Source organism: Xiphophorus couchianus, chromosome 1 (assembly GCF_001444195.1).
Source record: "Xiphophorus couchianus chromosome 1, X_couchianus-1.0, whole genome shotgun sequence".
In the NCBI taxonomy this organism is placed as follows: domain Eukaryota; kingdom Metazoa; phylum Chordata; class Actinopteri; order Cyprinodontiformes; family Poeciliidae; genus Xiphophorus; species Xiphophorus couchianus.
This window is the reverse complement of record NC_040228.1, coordinates 8,684,026-8,706,512: the sequence shown is the minus strand read 5'-3', so window position 1 is coordinate 8,706,512 and position 22,487 is coordinate 8,684,026. Positions and strand designations below refer to the sequence as shown.

General features: G+C 38.5%; 1 protein-coding gene across 5 annotated transcripts in view; it reads right to left on the bottom strand.

Moving 5' to 3' along the window:
* Positions 1-22,487, bottom strand: part of LOC114141555 (helicase ARIP4-like) — a 58,333-nt gene that overhangs the window by 24,892 nt on the left and 10,954 nt on the right. For 3 of the 5 annotated variants that reach the window (XM_028012139.1, XM_028012149.1, XM_028012166.1), the window contains exon 2: positions 21,067-21,223. In XM_028012139.1, the coding sequence (XP_027867940.1) occupies positions 21,067-21,175 (109 nt within the window). In that variant the 5' untranslated portion in view covers positions 21,176-21,223. Of the gene's footprint in view, positions 1-5,592; positions 5,860-7,818; positions 7,960-21,066; positions 21,224-22,487 lie in introns of those variants that run through there. The other 2 variants (XM_028012175.1, XM_028012158.1) reach the window with 2 other exon arrangements.

The following is a 22,487-nucleotide window of genomic DNA, read 5'->3' as shown; positions in this document are numbered from 1 at the left end:
TGATATCTTTTTGCAAGAATGCAATCTCAAGTAGGCATGAGATTACCAGTAAAAAAAAACTAAATTCATGGTCTTTACACAAAAAAAAGGACCATGAATGTGTCTATTATCTATACATTTTTACATAGACTTGGAGAACGCTGAATTCGACAGTCAGATGAAGCCAGTGAGAAGCTAGGTGAATCTCTTCCTCATCCCCTTGCAGTGCGTGCTTATAGGGTAATACTCTTCAGGGTCAAAGGGATTTGGACTCGTAAACCAGAGTTGATCAAGTGACCCAACTCAGGTGGGTTTACTCGCAGGATTTTACACGTTGCAGGCAACGTGTATGTGGGCAAATTAAAAAGTTTGCTCCGGCTAAATGCGGAACTAGTGTCACAGCGGGCTTCTGTTATGGCACCCACTTGTGTCGGCTGAATGCAACCCATATAGGCAAAAGCAGCTGGGAACCCCATCTAGGTCTCAGCGTGATCTCAAATAAGTATTAGGAAAATCAGTTCTAATTGCACAACACACCGAGGATCCATACGAGTTCACATTTTACTCTGAATTTCCATGCATCTAACAGGCAATCAACAGGAGATCATTATGGACAATCCCATCTGAAGTCCAAAAATTTATGTTGTTATTAGGCATATTGGCCCAATGTGTACATTTTCACTGAGATCTTGTGGATCATCATAAAGGAAAAAAGAAAAGAAACTAACTGTTGATAAGACCAAGTAAAATCTACAAGAAAGAAGCTAGTATTTCAGAGACAAAAGTAAATGTAGCAAATTCAAATAAACTTAAAAATCCATGAAGCAACCCAGCAGGCTGCTCTCATTTTGCACAGGTCCTATTACCTTCAAGTGAAATAAGCTTTTTTAATGTGGCACAGTGTGGCTTTCGATTTGAGTTCATAATTGTCATTAACTAATGTTGAGTGCACAAGTGATGGCAAATATTATCCTGTTAAAAACAAATGATGGCAAGAAGTTTAAAAGAAAACGCAATAAAAAAAAATGGAACATTTGCTGTCAGGTTTTTTACTCTCTTAAACCACCCCAGCTTTTGCCCAAACTTGAAAAAGGCTTGCTTCCTCCAAAGAGATGCAGCAACAACTCATCCCAGTGACATCTTTTATTCATCTTTTCTTTAGATTAAGCTCACTTTCTGGACAAAGTGCGCTGTGGTGGAAAAAATCCCAGATAACAGGAAGCTTTATCTGATATGACACCAACCAGCAGCACTGATGAAAGAGTGCGGATATTAAAAACTGATTGAGTTAAATCAGGTCAGTAGTTTGGAATATGATGAAAGGTATGCAGTGTACAAAACTTCCAGCCTGAGGTGTCCTGACTACAACCTGATTTCTTAAAACCCCAATTACTGTCGCTGTCACACCGGCCGGCATAAGGTTTCAGTCTCACTTAAGAAGAGAGCTGCTTCCTAAAAAGACAGGCCACCACTGCTGAGGCCGGTCGGGCAAGAGCGGACGCTTATATAACTGCTGCCTCTGGCTGTTACACAACCAGCATGTTCACACAAATCTCACGTCCTGAGCGCGTACACACTCACAAAGATGCAGCACGTCACAAACATCCAGGACGCACTGACAAGACGAGCGCCGTGATGTTTTAAGAACAAACGTACAAACGCAGTTACGAGTGTTTCTCTGCACACCCTGTCGATTTCGGGATTTTTACGCCTCAATCCGGCTGTTTGGAAAGCTGTTCTCATACTTTAGCGACTGCTCTGAAGCCTCACACAGGCTTAAGAGTAAATCCAACACAATGTATGGATGACGAGGAGATAGACGGGAGAGCAAACACAAAACAACAGATAAATTGATCAATAGTAAATTGACTTGATAGAGAAAGAGACAGAGGTTGTTTATCTTTAAACAGTCCCAATGACTCTCTCAGACATAAAAATTGCTGATTCAATGGGTGTTTCTTCGTGTATACACGACCAAAGTCAAATAGTTTAAAAGGCATTTCTACCAAATGCTTCAAAAATGTGTGAAAACATCTAAATTTGAAGAAAATTAAAATTTGTCTTTAAAAAATCTAATTATTTTAGCATTTGGCTAAAAGAAATAATCTTAGTACTCTTGCAACAAGAAACGTTTATCCTGATTTAATGTCATAGTGAGAATAAAAGGTCATGTCTCTTTTTGTACAGTGTATGTAAATATCTGGTTTCAACTGAAATAAACTACTCTTTGCATATTTTAACATTTAAAATGCAGATTCAACAGAAGATTCAACTAGCTATTACATGAAAAATCTAAATTTTACAAAGCAAATAAGACACAAATACACCCAAACCAACACCCAAATGCACACGCCCACACACGCACACTTCCCCCCGCACGCATTAACACACACACACATCTCTTATATAAGAGACTGCCCTGAATTAGTTATTAGGGCTGCTTTATTAGAGTGAGGCAGGTGAGTTATGAAACGCTCCCGCAGGAAACGTGTGTCAAAGAAACCACCAATAGGAGGAAAATATGGCAAAGAATAAAGAGAGATAGAAGATAAGGAGATAATACAATAAGCAACAGCAGCAGAGGGGTGAGGTGAGGTAGAACAGGATAGTTTGTAGGCCAGTGTGTCAACGCTGCCAAGAAGGAGGAGGAGGAGAGTGATCGGACGAGGAGGATAGAGGCGGAGAGGACGCATGCTGGAAGCCAGTGCTGGCTGTCGGCGTGCTGGACAAACTATAGCCTGTTGCGTAATGTTCTTTGGCAGACAGCGTCTACCTTCAGCCCCTGTAAAATACTTCTGCGAAATCCCACCTACTAAGAAACAGATCTCTTAAACATTTTGCGGAAACTTGTGTCAGAACACATGGCGCTATTTTAGATCAAAAAATTCCACATCTGTCTGAGTTTATTACATACTAAGATGTGGATTTTTCTCTACCCATACCAACTCAAATTAAGGTAAAGAAAAACCAACAGAATTACCAACAGAAGCTCTTTCAAAGATGATTGTTCCCCACCTGATTTTCCTGAGTGGTGGTCAGCACCTAGAACCTTCTGGACATTTTCAGGAAGACAAACTGTCCAGTCAGATTCAACCCGGTTTGCTGAGTAACAGCAAAGGATGATTCAGCACATTAGGGCTCCCACAGCCGATGACTCAGCCGGATGACTCAGAATATTAATTTTTATAACAAGCAAAGGTTTAGATATTAAACTAACTAAAACTACTGGAGCTGGAGCATTGTCAGGGAAAAACTCCACCCAAAGCACAACAAATAAGATACAAGTTGGAAAAAACGTATAATAGTACAAGAGGTCACTGTGACAAAAACACCCTTCACTTATAAAGACAATATTCAAAATTGTTGTGTAACTTTGGACTCTCAGATTGTCAGAACAGAACAAGCAATCTCTAGTTTGTCAAGCCTCTCTCCTCATTTTGTACCACCAAGGTCCACTTTTCTATTTTCTTCACCAAGTATCTCCTCACTAACAGACAGACTGTACTCACACAGGGGTAGGAAACACACACACACACACCCACGCCCGCATACTCAGCACAATGAATTAGGAGGAGAAATGAGTGTTCTTTAGTCCTTATCGCTGCTCGTCATGACTCATTTCAGTAATGAATCATCAAATGCTCCAGCTCGCCGAAGACTACCAAATGAAATCTCAATAAGTAAGGACATATGGACATGTGGACACTTGTAATTTCTCCATAGACGATCAACGTACATCCTTTTTTAAGTTATGGCAATGTTTTAAAGAACATCCAGAATGAAATCCATTCAAATAAAGAGGAATCTATTAACATAACGTTCCATAAATCTAGCCAAGAGAAAAACATATACTGTTACTTTTAGCCATGTTTCTAATATACTGTTCACAAAAGAACTGACAGAAACTTAGCCTTTCTTTCTGAGATGTGTGTTACAGGTATGTGTTACGTTATGTTAAAAAAAGTAAAAAAGGGATGAAAAGCATTTTATTTTCTACTGCATGGCTTTTAGGCTGCAAGAAAACAAGAGAGAGCAAGACTTTCAATAGGAATCTTGAGCATAATACAGAACTATTGCTCCGTTTTATCCTTTTGAGCTTTTCAGCCTCTATCACTGAGCATACTGGATTTTGAAATGTTGACAGCCTTTTGGAAATGTGAGTTAAGGTAAGGATTTACACTCTATGAGGTACACAGACCCTGCTGTTTAAGTAATGCTATCTAACCTAACTGTGCAAATCCATAACAAACGTCAAATCCAGTTTTACAGCATCTTTTCTCTGAATACAATGTTTACTCTACAATTAGGGCAGGAAGGCTGGAAAAATATTTTATTATAGAGAAATCAGTCAGTTAATTCTATATTGGCAAATCAATACATTACAAATAATGCTGCTCAAAATATTTCTGATCAATATGAATCTAAATAACATGTATAAATGAAAAGATTAAAACCAGAAAGACTACAACAACAATATTTACAGTTAAGAAAAGGACAACAGGTTGATTTAAGGATTGAAGCTAACTTGTACATATTATTCCACATTTGTTAAGTTGCTAGTAAAAACAAGACATGGTTTATGTTGAAGTTGATATTAAAAGTGCATTTCTGAAATGCATTGCAAAACAAGAAAACAAATTTATGATTTACCTCGGGGTAACTGTAGTGATGTCTTTTTGTTTTACAGTTAAAGTCAAAGAAGGCAAAATAAAGTTCAACTTGTTAAACTAATCGAACAACATTTTCAGAACTCACAAGCTCTTTCAGTATTCAACATTTATTCAGCTGAACAGCACCCTCTCATGCTGAGCCGTCCTTCCTTTATGCCTGTCACGTTTACCCCCATAACCCAGTGCTCTGCTGAACCATATGTTTTCCTGCTTCCACATGCTCACACTTCGAGCATGGCTCAAGCCCGCACGGCTCCACCAATCAGACACAAGCCGGGGTTTAGGTAATGATACGAGCAGCCAATGGGAAGGCGGGACCTGGACGACAACAGGAGGAACAGGCTGCGTACGTGAGTCGAAGAGACCGGCAAAAAACGCAAAAAGTGGGAAAAAAACGAGACAAAATGAGGAATAACATCCGAGAGGGACGGATGGGTCTACAGACAAGTTGAAAGTAAAGAGGTTTGGTAGACACATGAGAAGACAGACCATGCTTGCTTTGGTCGGTACGAATCTGCTGTTACACAACAATGTTAAGTAACTTAACAGTCCAGCAGTGAAGGACCTCCTGTTTTCTTCTAAACTTATAGAAATATCCCTGTTTTGGGTCCTTTTCACTATGGAAGGTCTATCGTTTTCTACATTCATTGCCCTGTTTTGCCTTCAGTCCATGCTGTTATTCTGCAAACAGGATGTCGCATAGAGAAGCACTGCACCACACCAGCACCGATCATTATCTTTCAAATAAGCAACTGGCTGTGAATCATCTCTGAATCCCTTTTCTTGCGCTTCTCATAATCTAACCTCAAATCCTGTTTCTGGTGTTTTGTGCAAGATCTTTTCACTTATCTTGCATGCAAAACTTTCAACAGATTTTCCTCCGGGCTCTACGCTCATTGCAGCACCAGTTCTGCTAAAACGTGAAGTAAGTAATGTCACCTACCTGAAAAAGACTCGGATTCATCCAGAAGCAGCATGATTACTGCGGAAAGATAAGAGCTCGACTTCTCTGCCTTTCTGTCACACTGGAATCACCTTCTGTTTTGTGAACTGGAAATCAAAGGAGGAGGTTTATCACCCTCCTCTCAGCCTAAATTTAATATGCAGCTGGTTTTTAAATCGGCAGCTTCGGTGAGTGACTGACTGCTCTTGCTGACCGCTCCGTGTGTTCCTCTCCACTCAATAACAACACCAATGTAAAGCAGGGGAAGGCAGGAGGGATGGCAGATGAAAGCTTACATAACCCTGCATGCTGGAGCTGGGGCCCCATTCAGGGGGTATGTCTATGGGAGGGTTCTGAGTGTCACTTTCTGCCTTCCCCCTATTCCAAACGAAAGAAAAAATGAAATACACGCCCCCATGAACACACGTAGGATAGCAGAGCATGTGCGGAAGCAGTCACTTACAGTCATCCTGTTAATGTACACATTCTTGAGGTTTCTCAGCCGTAGCAAGACATAAAACACAAAACTTTAATATTTTGCATATAAAAACATGCTGGTAACAATTACATTCACTGTTCAACAGTGTTAGAACATCTAGGTAGTTTCTTTCTTTGAAGTAAGCGATATAGTGGTTGCGCACACAACCTTAAGAGAGTCAACTTCTTTGTCAGCTATGTTGTGTAATACGAATGAGAAGAAATATGGTTGCAAAAATCTGGGTCAAGGTTTCTGGAAATACCAACAAACAAATACCTTGCAATACTCACGTAGGCTGGAAAATGAAAGGTAATAAGACACTGACACAGCTTTAGTCAAGCTAACATGACTCATTTAAAGGCCAAGTTGCCTAAAGCAGTGGTCCCCAACCTTTTTATTACCACAGACTGGTCAAGACTTGGCAATTTTGCTGTGGCCCGAGGGTGGGGATTGGGGGGGGGGGGGGGGGGTACCGTCAGATAATGCTTTTACGTTGGTGTCCCCACTAAAACCTTTTTCTTTTGCCCCGATTTTCCCTTTACGACAATCTTACAACGTCCTGCAGTGTGTGGTGGGTTGAATATTCAACATTGTCTTGGCCTGATTATTGCAGCTTGTGGGGTTTTCCCTGACTGGGAGCGAGAACGCAGCCTGTTGAATGTGACAGGTAGCCAATCAGAAAGCGGGGAGACGTAAGAACGGAGGGGAGAGTGATATGGAGGTGATATGTGGAAATGTTTATTACTATATGTAAAGGTCATTTTTATACATGTTTATTGTATGTGGTTATGTTTATTCAGTAAAAAATGTTAACTATAAAAAATAATAATAAACTAAACTATAAAAAATGTTAAACCATAACTCACCTCCAAATCATAGTGCAGCAAATACAGTGGCTGCTCCCGCCATCTTTTATCAAACGCCTTTTTTCTTAATGTCTTTTATCGCTTAAAATGAGTCCATGATGTGTTGAAGATAAGAAACTGTATTTTACATATTTTAATTGAGTTTTATTTTCTGTACACAAAAGTCGGTAGTAGCTTTAATGACCAAATAAACTGAAATCTGATCAGTGAAATAAATCCCTTTTAAATTGTGGCTTGATGAGGGCATGACTCACAAAATCAATTAACATTTTTTTGTAAAGAATAATATATCAAGTCAGTACTGCCAAGTAACAACTTGACCTTAATCTCTAGGAACTAATGTGAGACTAGAAGCTACTTTATTCAATTTGTAGGCTTATTCAATCAGATTTGTAACAATAATACACAGAGGGAAGTGAATGCTGTTATAAACCTTTCAGAAAAGATGCAATCTGTGATTAAATGCTTCATCACAGCTATTTGTAATCCAAAAACTACTTACAAAGACGATAGTAAAATTGAGCAACTCACTTTTACAACAGTTTATGATGAAAACAATGACAATTTGCATCCAGTCAAATGAGATTTTAAGACTTTTTTGTAAACTAGAATTTTATTTGGATAACAAGGACAACTTCTGCTTCTATTTCATAATATGCCTTATGAAACGAGAGAGCTGTGCTCTACCAGAATTGCACTGCACCACATGTAGGTCAGTATGAGAGATCTCCCCCTGCCTTGTGTCTGATAAAAATACACATGGCAGAAATATGAACTTAAAGATGTCAGAGGTGGGGTGGGGGAAAAGTGTGGAAGCAACTTTCAGCCAACTAGAAGAGCTGACATACACTCAGTCACTCAAAAGAAACTCCAGCTACTCACCCATGTCATGTGGCTGAAACTTTTTTGTTGTTGTCTCCTACTGTGCTGAGAGATCCATGTTCCACTTTAAAAACTAACTCCAGTTGGTGTTTGCTCCATCTTTTAACAGCCAACACATTCCCTCGCTGGGCAAGTGTGTCAGAGTTTGTGAGCGTCCCAACCTCCAGCCTCGTTTCGCAGTTTAACCGGCGAGGACGCAGTGTCAATGGGACAATTACAAAACAATGAGTCGCTGAAAAGGGCCTCAGCCGGGCGAGTGTAGGAGCTCCCCCCACGCCTCCAGTGGCGCTGCCTTTCCTGTCCGCCTCCTCTTCTTCCCCTCCCCCCCCTTTTTTTAACCAACTGACACAGAAGCCGATGTGACGCCAGCAAGCCACGCCCACCCCACAGAGGCTGCCTTAGGTAACAGAGGTAACGGGTTCAATCAGGACGAGATGGACAGATGAAGAGGAGGATGGAGGGTGAGAGGATTGACAAGGATGCAAGAGGAGGAGCAGATGAATGCAAAACAACAACAACCATGAAGGTTTCCTGAAGCCTATTTATCTTGAAACCTTTAAGATGGCAATCATATATGAAACATTTTACAGGCTTCTGCAGGAAAGACTTTAAAGTGAAGGAGGAGAAAATACCTGCAGTCAAGAAACGTACAATTAATGGCCACTTTCTTAAGTATAATACCAAGTTGGAACACATATTCCTGTGGCAGAGGTGTTGAAAACATTGGTCAGAGATGTGGGTCTTTACCAGTGGTCTCAAACTCTAGTCCTCAAGTGACTTTTGATGTCTTTCTGCTTCAACACACCTGGCTCCAATATCAACTCATTAGCACAGCTCTGTAGAGCTTGACTGCATCCTAGTGAGGCAGTTTCACCATTTATCATTTATTTCTAACAGGTAGGGCAAGAGACACATCTAAAAGTTGCACGACTCTGGCCCTAAAGAAAGGCAGTTTGAGTCTGCTGGTCTATACTGAAATAAGATTGCATGTCACAGGTTCTGCATTTTTGTTGGGTGAATACCTCCAATGCAAATCTCAAATTCCCAATTCAGTAAATCCAAAATGTGCTCTGTTGGATTGAGATCTGGTGATTCTGGAGGCCATTATCATACAGGGAACTTGTTGTTGTTTAATAGAAATCAGTTAGAGAAGATTTATTTGACCTGGCAGTAGTCATCAGAAGATGAGTTCAACGTGGCCATGAAGGAGTGACATGGTCAGCAACAATACTAATACAAACACTGGCATTTAGAACTATCCTCACTAGGCAAACACAAAACAACAAGTATATAGCAAGAAGGAATCAATAAAGAGTAACACGGAGAAAAGACACAAAGGAAGATTGAGCAACAGGAGCAAACCACTTTTGTGGTCAGCCCAGCTATTGGAAAATTAGCTTTTGGCTTCAGAAGACAGTATAACACATCATAAACTGTCATAAACACATCATAAACACCACATTTACTGCAAACGTTTGTACCACGTAAATGTCAAAATCCGATTCATAAAAAAGCATTGATCAACGTGAGAAAAAGTGTACGGCTTTAAAAAAAACACTATTTTACTTTGTTGTAGGAAGAGATTGTCTTTTATGTTGGCATGAGAAAGCCTTATGGGACCAACTATAGGAAAGTATCTCAGAAGATTCTCTGACACTGGCACTTTTTGAAGCCAGGCCTCAGAGTGATCCACCCTGGGGAGTTGTGAAGTACTTCACTAGTGTGAAAGCGCAAATGCACAGAATGCACGGCTGCAGGGTTTATTGTACTCGCATATAACAACAAAAACAATGGCAGACAGCTTTGTACTGGATGTGCTACTTAACTTGCTCTGATAAGGAATACGTGTGTGTTTTACATGAGACCTTGGTTCACTGGAGTCAGGTAACTGTTTTCTAAAATAAGGTGGAAGTTGGTGAGGTGCAGACTAAAGGTCAAACATATCTCACCTCGCAAAGGATCCACACATAATTAAAGCCGACTAAATGCAGACACATATATGACACTGAGTTGATAAGTTTGACAATCCCCCAGGATGCCACTCTGCAACACTAACAGGTGGCCTAGTGGAAAAAACATGAGGCTTTGCGCCCAGCTATCTCATAAAAATTGCTAGTATCATTTCTGATTGTTGGAAATGAAGGAATGTGTCACAAGGAAGATATTGGTATGCTACACTATGAAGTCTCAACCATTCAGTGTGTGAGGTGTCTGCACAACTCACTAAATATGCACAGTATTCATGAGTATAAGGGAGTCTTAGGGGCCAAAAGCATATGCACATTTTAACAACATGCTAAGCTCACAGCACCATGTAGTGGCCTGGCATGACAACTACAGCAGATTCAAGATGTCCTGGTGGTTTTATCTAAACATGGAACTTTTCCCCAATCAGCATCTGAAAATACCAACAGTTTCCAGACAGCAGTCTCGTGTAAACGTAGCCTATGAGTGAATAAGTAACGGACACAGCATCAAAATGTATATATTATCCCATTTTCAACTTCCAAGAATCACATCTGCAAATTAAATGTTTGTTATGCGGAGCACCCCAACTGTTCATGCTTTACTGAGGAGCTACATGTATAAATGTATGTGCCGTGTGAATGTGTCAAATAATACTAAGAGCTCTGTAACATATAGCGACTCAATATATACCTCAAGCTTTTTTAAATATTGCAATAACTGTCTGCTTTTTGATGGATGTGTTTGTCCTTTTCACTTGATGATTTGTTTTTTGACTTATTTTTTTTTTAAATGCTGTGGACTATTTTATTTCTGTAAATAAAGACCTATTTATTCCTAAAATATATTAAGCATAAAAGAATTACCCTGTAGGGAGAGCAGCAAACTTACAGGGTGGGTCATTGAACCCTTTGGCTCTTGGTTTTTCCTGCGCATGCAAAGATTAAACCCTTACCCCTAAAACTCCTACCTGTTTCATAATGACTCCATTAGGACACCAGTGTCCTCGTGACAGTTAAGGAGTTTTGAAAGGAGGATTAATGACAAAATTCAAGGCAGGAAAAGATGGAAGAAATCGCATATAAAGGAATAAAACAGAGGAACACAAACAATCTTAGAATTGGAGAGAGTTAATATGTGTATACGCCCAAGACCCTTGGATTATCATTCACATGTGTACAGGGAGGATGGGACGTAAAGGGACCACATGACTTCACTCTTCAACCCACATCCCAGTGTGTGGGGGAGGGTCAGCAGTGAGAAATGGTTGAGTAGGGGGGAGGAGAAGAGTTGACAGCAGCAACAAAGACCGCAAAGTCTGCCTGGTAACATAAAAATTCACGCACACAAGCTCAGTCACCTTTGCCACACTACCACAGTTTTGCTGTTTGACCACGCCTCCTGTGAGGAGGGAGGGCTCACATTTCTCTGTTTACATAACCGAAAGTGACCAATAGAGAGAGACAACAGAGAACTGTAGGAAGATGGCACTTCAGCTGCAGAGCAGAAAGAAGTTGGTTCAGTCAAAGTCAGAGAATTACATCACAAAAGATTAAATTAAATCTAATATTAATTATTTCAATATTAACAAACAATTGTTAATATTGAAATAGTTTAAAAGCAGAATGGAGGAAAAACAAATTCCATATATTTTTTCAAAAAACCCTTGAGAAAATGTTCCATGCAGTAAAATCAAAAATATGGTAAATAAATAAATTAATCATATTCTGTCAGCAAGTACATCCAAAATCCTTATTTATTGCACTAATTTCTTACTTGTGTACTGATAGTAAAAAAAAATACACAGAAGTTTTATGGTTCTCCTTCACTCTAATCATTTATTATTGCAAGCTAAGATCCTAAAAGACTTTGAAGTGAGACTTTTTGTTCTAGTATAAATGACTTTAGACTGCAAACATGCAAAATCGGATTGGATTAGTGAAACTGTGGCTTGTTTTATGCCAAGGACAAAACTGATCATTGAAAAAAAGGAGTGTCAAAAAGTGGGACTTTTTGATACGACTCACTGAGCACAGTGGCAAAAACTGGAAGCTTCATTCAAAAGTTTATGCAATACAATCTGGATGAAATGTGATCATCTGTAATGTAAGATCTATAAAACGTGAACATTGCAGACAACATTGTTGAAAATTTGCATAAATTTTACTTGGTTATAAATCTGACATTTTTGAAAAAGACCAAATATAAACAGGTTTTGGTTTTGGGAAAGAGTAACATGGTGAACTGAGGATCCCTCAATTACTAACATGTTGTTGTTACCAGCTGAGGAACGCATTAAAATGCTGCTTCTTGTGCGAAAACTTTTCTTGCTGTGCAACTGACATTTTACTTTTATAAAAATGAACTGGGCTTCGTCTCTGATGATATCGAGAAAAGGACTTTCGTCACTGCACAACTTGTAGAGCTTAAATGTTTAATAACGCTTTAGAATAAACCTTGCACTGTTTTTATCCATAAATACAGCACAAATATGCAAATATGTGGTCGGATTTGCACTTTTCTCTCAATTCATGCCTCTAAAATAAAGTCAAATGTTCACTGGTTTTCTACACATTGATATGATAGCAAAATATCAAAGGTAAAAACTAAATAAAATACATTCATACAGAATGAAATCAAGTTGTATTTGAGTTTCTGAATTTTTTTTTGCCGCATATGTATGATTTAAAGACTATTTTAAGAATCAAATTATTCGAAGTTTGAGCTCAGATTTCTTTTACCCCAGAATTTTGTTGCTTTGTTGATAGCTACTCAGCATATGCACAAAAAGCCTCAGTGTTAAACACGCAAAATATTGGAGTAAACTATATCTTTCAGACGAACCAGCTGCAATATACCACCGTATTTTAGTAAAAGAAGCTACCAAAAAATTCATATTTTTCTATTCCTGCCTTAATGAGCAGGCCATTAACTGTGGACATCAGTGGGTAACTATTACTACCGAATAGTAATAGTTCAACAATATGCTTTGGAGTCTTTGTCTTATAACCTTCTCTTTAAACAACACAAAGTAAAAACTACAACGACAAAAGATTCTACTTCTTGACACAGTTGACTGCTGTTTACAGTAGGAATACATTTCTACATGGTGCAGGTGATGACTATGAGATCATTTTATTTGGCCAACAAACTATTGATAATTACTAAACCCATAAAGTTTCCTTTGAGTGAGTCATGGATTCCTCAGACACCAACAAAGCAGCTGGTCTGAAGCAGGAATTAAACCTGAGGTTGTAAGAAGCAGCAACAGATCCCACTGTTCAAAACCGAGTGTTGTGTAATTAATTATTTATTAGACTTATAAATTTTTTTATTGATATTATGTAGTTGTTTAGGTTTTTGAAAATGTTTTTGTAATGTAAAAGTTTAAGAGATTGTTGAAATATACTAAATTGCTCAGTTTGTTCGATTATGGAATAATTGCTGTGTTATTTCAGTACATTATTGGGGGAAAGAATAGGTTCACTATTCTACACAGTGCTTTTACTAATCCTATAAATAGCTGGCTGAAAAAAAACATTTCAATCTTGAGCAAAACAAATGTGATCAGAACTTTCTCCAGAACACTTGCACTTGATTTATTTATATTGTAATTTGAACCCCCCCCCCCCCAAAAAAAACAAAAAACAGCCTCACAAAAAATACTTTTCTCTTTCACTAAAACCGTTTGTAGTTCTTCCATAAAATTATTCAATCAAGCACATACACTATCCTTTTGTAAATTAAAAAGTGACAAGTAGTTAATTAGCATTAAAAATTCCCTGTCATGTGAGCAGATTTAGAATATTACTGAGCAAATTGATGCAAACAAAGCAATTACTTTCATCTAATCATAAACCGGAATTACATAAATTCAGCAATAAAATGAGATCTGATCTGTCGTTATTCTTTAAAAGCTCTGCTGCCAAAAAGGAAGCTTTGCTTCTTCAACAGACACAGCAGTGAAAGTATTTTCTCAAGTTTAGAAACTGTGTCCAGGTCTTCTAACTCTGTTTATCGACCCTGGTCTTCCAAACCCGTTGCCCTTCAACACACCTGGTTTAACAGTGTGAACTCAGTGACCTGCAGAGAAGGTAATTCAATCATTTCTGATGCGTGTTGGAACAGGAACTCTTCTGAAACATGAAGGACAGTGGGACCAGGAACGAGAAGCCTAACTACTGACCATCATTATGATTGCTAATGCATGTGGCATTTCCATTTGTTGAAAAAAATTCTTTAGACAATTTCAAAAAGTTATCAGCCTGCAGAAAATATCAGAAGATGACAAAACAGCTGCTTTTTGACAGTGAAATGAAAAACAAACGCTGAATCAAACCATCACAAACAGAATAAAAAACTCCATCTTAGTGGCATCAGTTTGAGTAATAAAAGTGTGATTAAACATCAGAACAGCTCGAAGGCCACGGCGAACACATGACTGAGCACAATAATGACAGGTGGCTGTGTTGACGAGTTACTGAGACTCATTATCAGACTGACATGACGTCAGCCTGGTACCTGATCTCTGTGCAACCAAGATTCGGCTCCAAGAGCCCCCCCCCACACACACACACACACGCACACACACACACACACACACACACCCACACACACACACACACACACACACACACACACACACACACACACACACACACACACACACACACACACACACACCATGTTATCTGGCAGTCTGGTGTGTCAGTATGTGGACCAGCTGGTGTTACTGTATCACCTCCTACACTTCGCTCTGTGCAGCCCTTAATCAGGTCACTCGCACACATCAACACACACTAATGATGTTATGAAATGTTATGATTCACAATATAGTCCCAGCAGACTTCAAGGAACCGGGTCTTAACGATAAATTCTAATGCCATAATAAATGTGTGATCTAAAGATTAAAGCGGGTTATATAGCAAGATCAAGAGTAGCAACTGTGATTTTATTTATTTATTTTCAGAAATTTGCGGTGAATGTTGACAATATCCTATTTCAGATTAAACTTTCTCTTTTCTTGCTATGTTCATAATGAATCCAACATGCATTTGAATAGAATAGAATAGAAATGTCCTTTATCGTCCCACAAAGGGGGTAATTTCTGTGCAATAGCAGCAAATTGACAGATAATAACAGCAAATAGACTCACACAAAGATAGAATATGAGAAGGGATATATGCAGTAGGAACAACTCAAATCTGTGTCAGTGGAGAAAGTGAAGAGCTGGGGCACAGAAGCAATCAGCCGTCACAGTGGTAGTAAAAGCTTAGGAAGATTTGCTAAAATGTTTGCATATTTTCTCTCCTGCTGATTTGTCACAAACAGCGCAGAGGACATGCGAACGTGGACGTGCAAAATTGCCATAGAAAACTACGGACAATTAGAAATTCGAATATTTAATTCGGCATCAGGAATCGTAAAGCTTACAATGGAACTGAATCTATTGAGAAAAATGGTGACCCTTTCTTTTAAGTTTCCTCTCCCGCCATGTGTTTTGTATCAAAATCCCGTGTGAAACTTCAAATCCCGTCTTATGTTGGAAGTATGCGTGTTGCTTTTCATGCATCCCATTTTGTGTGGTTGCAGACTGGGAGAACTTGTGTAAGGAAGATGCTGACAGACCTTTAACTAAAAGGTATTTTAGAAAAGCATTGGCTTAAAGGTTGTTGGGGTATGTTTAAGTTTGTATTTTTAAAATGTTTATAACACCATTATATATTTTTTGGATGAATTGCGAATAATTTAATATGTTTGTCATAAAAACCTTGAATTTGGCAGAGATGTATAGATGTATGGCCTGGATTTAACAAGGATCAGACCATCTGTGAGTGATTTCTGAAAAGACTGAAGCAGCAAGGGATGTTAAAGTCAACTTTCTGCTTACTTTCCTTTGAGCCATCAAGCAAGATAGTGAGAACTGTCAACTGACAGAAGAAGGAGCAAGTTTTCACCGCAGGTGTGATGTGGCAATGACTGAAAGTCTGTGCAACCAGCTGGCAGGAAAATCTCAGGAAAAACGCACCAGGGCCACTTTGCAGCAAGTTATTTGATGTCTGTGCCAAAGACAGAACAGAACTCCGGAGGTAAGTTGTGGGTAGATTCATCGGTAGAGATTGTGCTTGAAAATGGAGCGAACTCAAGACAGATGGTGAAATAATAAGATCTGTTAGGGGTTCCTAAATCCTCATCTAGTTCACCGGATGACCTTTGCTCGCTGTTTGGTGCAGAGCGTCAGAGTCCTATTTTTGTACTTTTTTTATTAGATTGCTGAAAACATGGGAAGAAGATGCATAAAGCAGTTAACGAAGACTTGAGAAGTTAGCTTAATATCACCTGCTAAGTTGCTTTATAAGGATAACTTCCTGTTAAAGCAGCTTGCCCACTTTCAACTAAAGCTGACAAGTTTCATTATCAGATTAATAAACAACCGGGTGTCGCTAGCATTCGTGGGAGGAAACATGTTTAGTTGTTTTTCTTCAGCTCGCGCGAACGTGAATGTGCTCTGCTTGGCGACGCCCACACAACACAGGCAGGGGAGCAACAGGCTAACTAACAGACTATTACTGTCCTCCTCTCTGGAGTCAACGCGTGCATGTGCAGACACAGACCTCACGACAATCTGAACTGTGCAGAGACAACAACAGGCTGTATAACCTCCTCGGGGTGTTCTTTTGCAGACACATCCACCTGACCCAGTATTACAGCAGCATCGAGTTGCAGTTTGCAGGGCAATTTTATTTTATTAGTCCAATGCCAAGTCCATTTCTCAATGGCAATTTTTTTTTTTTACAAATGGCCTCACTTATAAGGGCACAGATTCAGTGCTGCCCAGTTGTCACAAGCTTAGAGTTTGCATGCATTCTTTTTATTTTTATGCACTGTTCACATTTTTTTGGTAAGAATTTATTCCTTGTAGCGTAAAGTGCTTTTTTTGCACCAACAAGTGGTACATTGAAACAAAAGTAATAAGATTTTAAAATAACAAAAAACACTTTGGTAGGGAATAAACTATTTTATTGGTTATATATCAGCAGTGGTTTTATCATTCCCAGCAGTCTTCACAACAGATTTCCTAAATTACTGTTGTTGATTCTTCTGTGTACCTCATGCTAACTTTTCAAACTGCAAAGTGAACGATTGTAGAAAAAATAGACATTTAAACTCTATTTTTTCTCCAATTTAAAATGTGTAAATTTTGCACATTTTAAATCAAAGAATTAAAAATGTAACACATTTAAATGAGTTAAATGTGTTAACAAATTTTCAATCCGAACGAGCACACCATGGTAATTCCCCCGGTTATTTAGGGTTTAAATTTTGTTCTGTAGTACAGAAATAATGAAAAGATTAAAGAGGAAGAGTTGGAAGAAAACCAAATAACTTCAAAAAACTTTGGCCTGTACAAATACAAATCCAGAAAAAACTCCTAATACACTGACAAAAGAATTGGTTTTAATGAAAAACACAAAACTTCACAAAACCTGAAAACTAAGTAAGATGCCATTAAAATGTTAAATCTGTCCTGCAAATATTCCTTATTTGGAAGATGTTATCTGGTTCACCTCAGAGTCTTTAATTTTGTTTACATTTTCTGTGGTGAAACAGCTTTTTCACATAAATCAGATATGCATGTGCCTTATACTACTCCAATAAAGAAAAATAGGCAGTCAAAACGATGACAACCACACAAAAAAACAATAGTTGAAGACCTTCAGACATCCTTGAAAGCTTATTGTTCAAGACCATTTCATATTGCATGCAACTTTGTAGGAAGTGAATGGCCCTAACATGTGGGTATTTACAGCTGGTAAATTTCTGTGTCAGTAATAACCATGACAACAAAATCTCTGTGGGAAAAAACATATTCATTGAATTTAAAAACTGATGTTTTTTTTCCAGTTTTATTTAAAACTCATTCAGTGTGTTTTATAGAAATGCTGCAGAGAACAATGAAGTCATACAGAAATAATCTGTAGGGAGGTGTTTTAGCAATTTTGTGTAAGGATGCAACATTTTAGCCCAGTGGTTTGAACTTCTTAGGTTTGCATACCCTACCCTTTCTCAAATGTAATCCTTTTTTTTTGTTAACAATGTTTGTATGCAAATTAAACAAAGATAAAACTGAGGGACAGTAGGAGAGCTGGAAATCCCAGCAAGTTAAGTTTAGCGATCAAAAAATGGCAAAGCAATCATTGGGAGCATGAAGACAAATGTATGGTGATGAGTTTGGAGAACATCATGTTTAAAGGTGAATAAAAGAAGAAAACATGGGAAAAAAGATAGAAATGGGGACATTTAACCAGGAGGAAGTTACTGCCATGAAGGGAGTTGGCATCCTGGTGACAGTTGTCATAGCAACCATGGGACAGACGTAAGAGACTGCGGGGGGCGGATGATGTCACCGGAATAAAATAGACTTGCAAAGCAAGGAAGACGAGCATATAGATCCTCCCCTTTCGACACACACTGAGGAAACCCCATAAAATGTCCTCTGAACAGGCTTGCTTAGTTGAAGGGAGCAAAATACAAACAAGCCTAAACAGGAAGTCACACGGAAACATGGCATTTTAGATCAAACAGTTGGATGTCAGTCTTTTTAAAATAGTCGAACCTGTCTTCTGGAAGGTGAACCTTTCCCAGTCTCAAGTCTTTTTCAGCAAATAACTGTTTTTTTTCTGGCATTGCTCTGCATTTAGCTCCTTCCATATTTCCATCAAATCTGACTAGCTTCTCTGTTCTTGCTGTGGACGAACCTCCATATATTGCTGCCACCACAGTGTTTCACAATGAAGACAGTACTTTTAGGTTTCTTCTTGAAGCTGAAATCACATTCCTTTGCTGGTTATATTCAGAAATTGGTAGACATAAGCATTCATCGGGTCTAAACTCTTTCTATTTAAAGGGATGGATGGGAACGGTCTTTGAGATGCTTGATATAGATTTATTTTTTATTGGTTTGTCTTCAAAAGTCCACATAAAAGTTCAAGGTGTACAATAGGCATACTTGAGCATGGAACTGTACCTCCATTGGTGCCTCACCATGAAATGGTTTTTATACATTTTCTACAACAGCTGCTTGTAATTTTCAATAAAAACAATTAGTTAGTTGTGAATACAGCCTTTTTTGCATCACTTATGACTATTTATTTTTTCCCAATCATTAAAATTTAAATCTTTAAACTAAAAACTATATCTGTTACACATTTCTGCTCTTGGACTGGGACAATTATACAAAGTGTGATACAAATGCTTCGTAAGCCCAAACATCAAGCTGGAAAATTCAAGAACTTGATTATCAATGCTTCCTTATAATCATGATCACATCTCATAATCATCATACATACTCCAATATGACCTGCCTCCGGGTCTTTAAAACAATCAGTGCAGAGTAACATTTAGTTTGAATATTGTTCACAAAAATATTTTTTGCACAACGAACCACTGTGGAACATGTTTTTTTATTATTATTTTTGATTAGGTTATGCAATGATAAATCTGTAGCTGGGTGGAATGTCAAAGTAAGATCACGTCCAACAAAGTCTATTGTATGTAATCCTGTATATTCTGGTTTTATATTATCAATTAAACCAAAACTTAAACACCTGCAAGATATATTTTAATGGATAAAATAGATCATTGTTTGAATATTCTTTCTCCAATCATACTTCTTCATGGCATACTTATATAACTGAACAATCCCTACAGACTTCTCAAAATGTATTAAACTGTTTGGCCCATTGCACTGCAACACCAACATGTATTTACATCTCCATTTGAAGGAGTAAATGTTGGAACACGGGCTTTTTTGAGCTATTATTTCAGTATTTGTGATTAAATACTGAAAACGTTTAATCACAAAGTCCAGATTAGGAGGCGATTTCAGAAGAGTCAACAACAACTTAGTATGCCATGAACATGTGCCTATTGGTACTATATTTTTTATATTGACCAATATAAAATATTGACCAATATTTTACATGTGCAAATGATTGGAACTTTGTCCCTTATGACACAACTGATGTGCTTTATGTAAAGCGCAGTGCTTTCATGTCGGCAGAAACACTTCCCTTGGAAATGTGCACAGCAGTGGCTCTGTCTGCATTCCACCACACAATCTTGGATGAGCGTGACAAACATGCAATGTTGACAATGTATCATCAAATTTACCCTAAAAATTTTACTTTGCACACTTGGTTACATCCCTAAGGTGAGCAAAGTGTGGCCAAACGCTGGATGGTGAATGTCACTCTGTATTTGTTTCATTTGTATGACTTGTAACATTAGAACATTTTCGGCATTAATGCCTGTTTTATACTTAAACAAATCTCATTATTTCTCAAGGTAATAACACTGAGGGGTTTTGGTCGGGTCCTGGAACTGGTAAACAGACCTGAGTGGTGCACAGAAGGGAAAATGGGTGAACTACAACAGGAACGACAGTCAGAAAGGCCGGTGCTCAAGAGTTGATTTGCATTTGCGTGGCTCCCAGCATTGTCTTTTAAATATGAAAGCCTCACCTAGGCCCAAGGGGAGGGGGTGATAGGGCAACACAGTTTTTGACAATTCTCCGCAGTTCCCTACAATTTCCCATTTTGACAAAAAACTCTTGCCGATAGCCCTCAATATCTAAGCGCACGGCAGTGCTAGAAGTCAATAGTTGACGAAAATCCCACTTTCATGCAGTGACAGTTTCAGGGTCAATGGAATTCTGCAGCGTCCACCAAAGCAACTTGACATGTTGCAGAGTACAGCTGTAAGATTTAATGAGGACAAAATGTACGGTCTCTGTGTGTGAGCATGCATGCTGCTCTGTTTGCATGTGAGAGAGAGAGAACAGTGAGAAACAGGAGGTTTGTTAGGAGTACTTGAGATGTTCACAGGTCTGTACAGCCAGGGTGGAAAAATACAAGTAATCTGTAAATTTAGAAGGGTTATCTAATAGTGACTCATAATGATCAGAGGCCCAAAGGTCTCCACAGTCTGCAAACAAGAGCGATTAAACCTCTTAAATCATTAATGCCATGAAGACTTAGGGTGCATTCACACCAGCCCTGTATAGTCTGCTTTAATCAAACTCTGGTCTGCCTAGAAAGTCAGGTTCGTTTGGGAGGTGTGACTGACCAAATGAACTCTGATGAAGACCAAAAAAGCAAACTCTGGTCCGCCTAAAAACGTAGCTCTCAGTTAATTTATTCCTCCCTCTTACTTAGTTGTGAGTACACTTATGGACAGTGGACACATAAGATGAGATCAGATTAACCTATCATATTAACTCACCATGAAACCATTCTTCATCACTTCCATAATCTCTATTGTCATCACTGATGAAGCAGATCTCTCTTTCACTCTTCCTCTGGTTCAGCTGTTCCTCTTCATCGTCAGACATCCTAACCCCACGCCGGCTGCTCTCTCAGCATGGCCACACTGCATGCGCCTGAAACACAGAAGTATGGCTGCAGTCAGACATGCTACTGTTAGCCCAACTTAAAACAGTGTTACCTGAATAAAAGTGATGAATGACACACATTTTAAATGGTAAATTTATGTTTTATTGTCTATAATTTAGAAGGTACAGTTAAGAGTTGGTCTGTGTAGCCATACTTCATTTTTCTTTTTTGTTTGGTTTTTCACATCAAATCACAATTCAATTGCTAGTTATTGCTACAATTACTGAATTCAACCACTTGAGAAGTGAGGTGAAATTTCTCAAGTCGTACTATTTCTTTTTTTATTCTTCAACGTATCGACAATTCATCTGATATTTGGAAGTATACGGAGAAATATGCTCTCGTCTGTAGACTGGAGAAACTTAAAACTTGTTAGAACGGTTAATGATTAGTGATTTTGCTAATGCTAACTGTTAAAACTGGTATGCCAAGATACTGGTAAATTGCCAATTTCTAGTCCCGAGACTCTTGCTCTGTTTACTATCACTGTTGGAGATAGTGAAGTAAATAGATAGTAAGTAAAATGAACGCTGGATAGTTGTTTATGTGTAAACTTCAACACATGCTATTTTGACCTTTAGATGGCTTCAATTGTTAACAAGCTTCCAGATTATAGGAAATCTAGCTCAATGTTATATGTAGAAAAACAACACATTAGAACTGATTAGATGATCAAAAGTTACTGTACAATGAAAATAAACTGAGTTTTATAGGAAGTTGTACCAAAGTTTAAAGGTTATAACGGCAACAGGCTTCGACATATGGACAAGCATTTCATTTGGAGCGCAATCATGACCAGCTGAACTCATGTGATCATGAATGTGTGAGCCTTGACATGAAGCCCGTCGGACCAGTCCAAGGTTATAAACGCAGCTGCCATATCTCTGTCTGTTTATCCTCAGATTTTCTCTGGAAAAGTACAGACTGAAACTAATGATCCATATGCCTGAAGCTTTTTAACAAGTGAGATGGTTTATGTGAGGTAGCAAATTTACATAAACCAAAACGTGAGAACTGTACTCATCAACTCCAACACTTCATTTCAGAACCCTAAAGAAAAGTGTACGGATCTGTATTTGTATTAAAAGGCTTCTTCTTTAACTTATTCTCCAGCTGCACACCACATTTTCTGAATACACAAAGAGAAAAACCGAGTTGGAGAAACATTTTAAAAATCACTTCAGAAGGAGGGGGAAAAAGGTCAAGATGACCCACTGATTGAAGGCACTGCTGGAGAGAAGACAGAAAAAG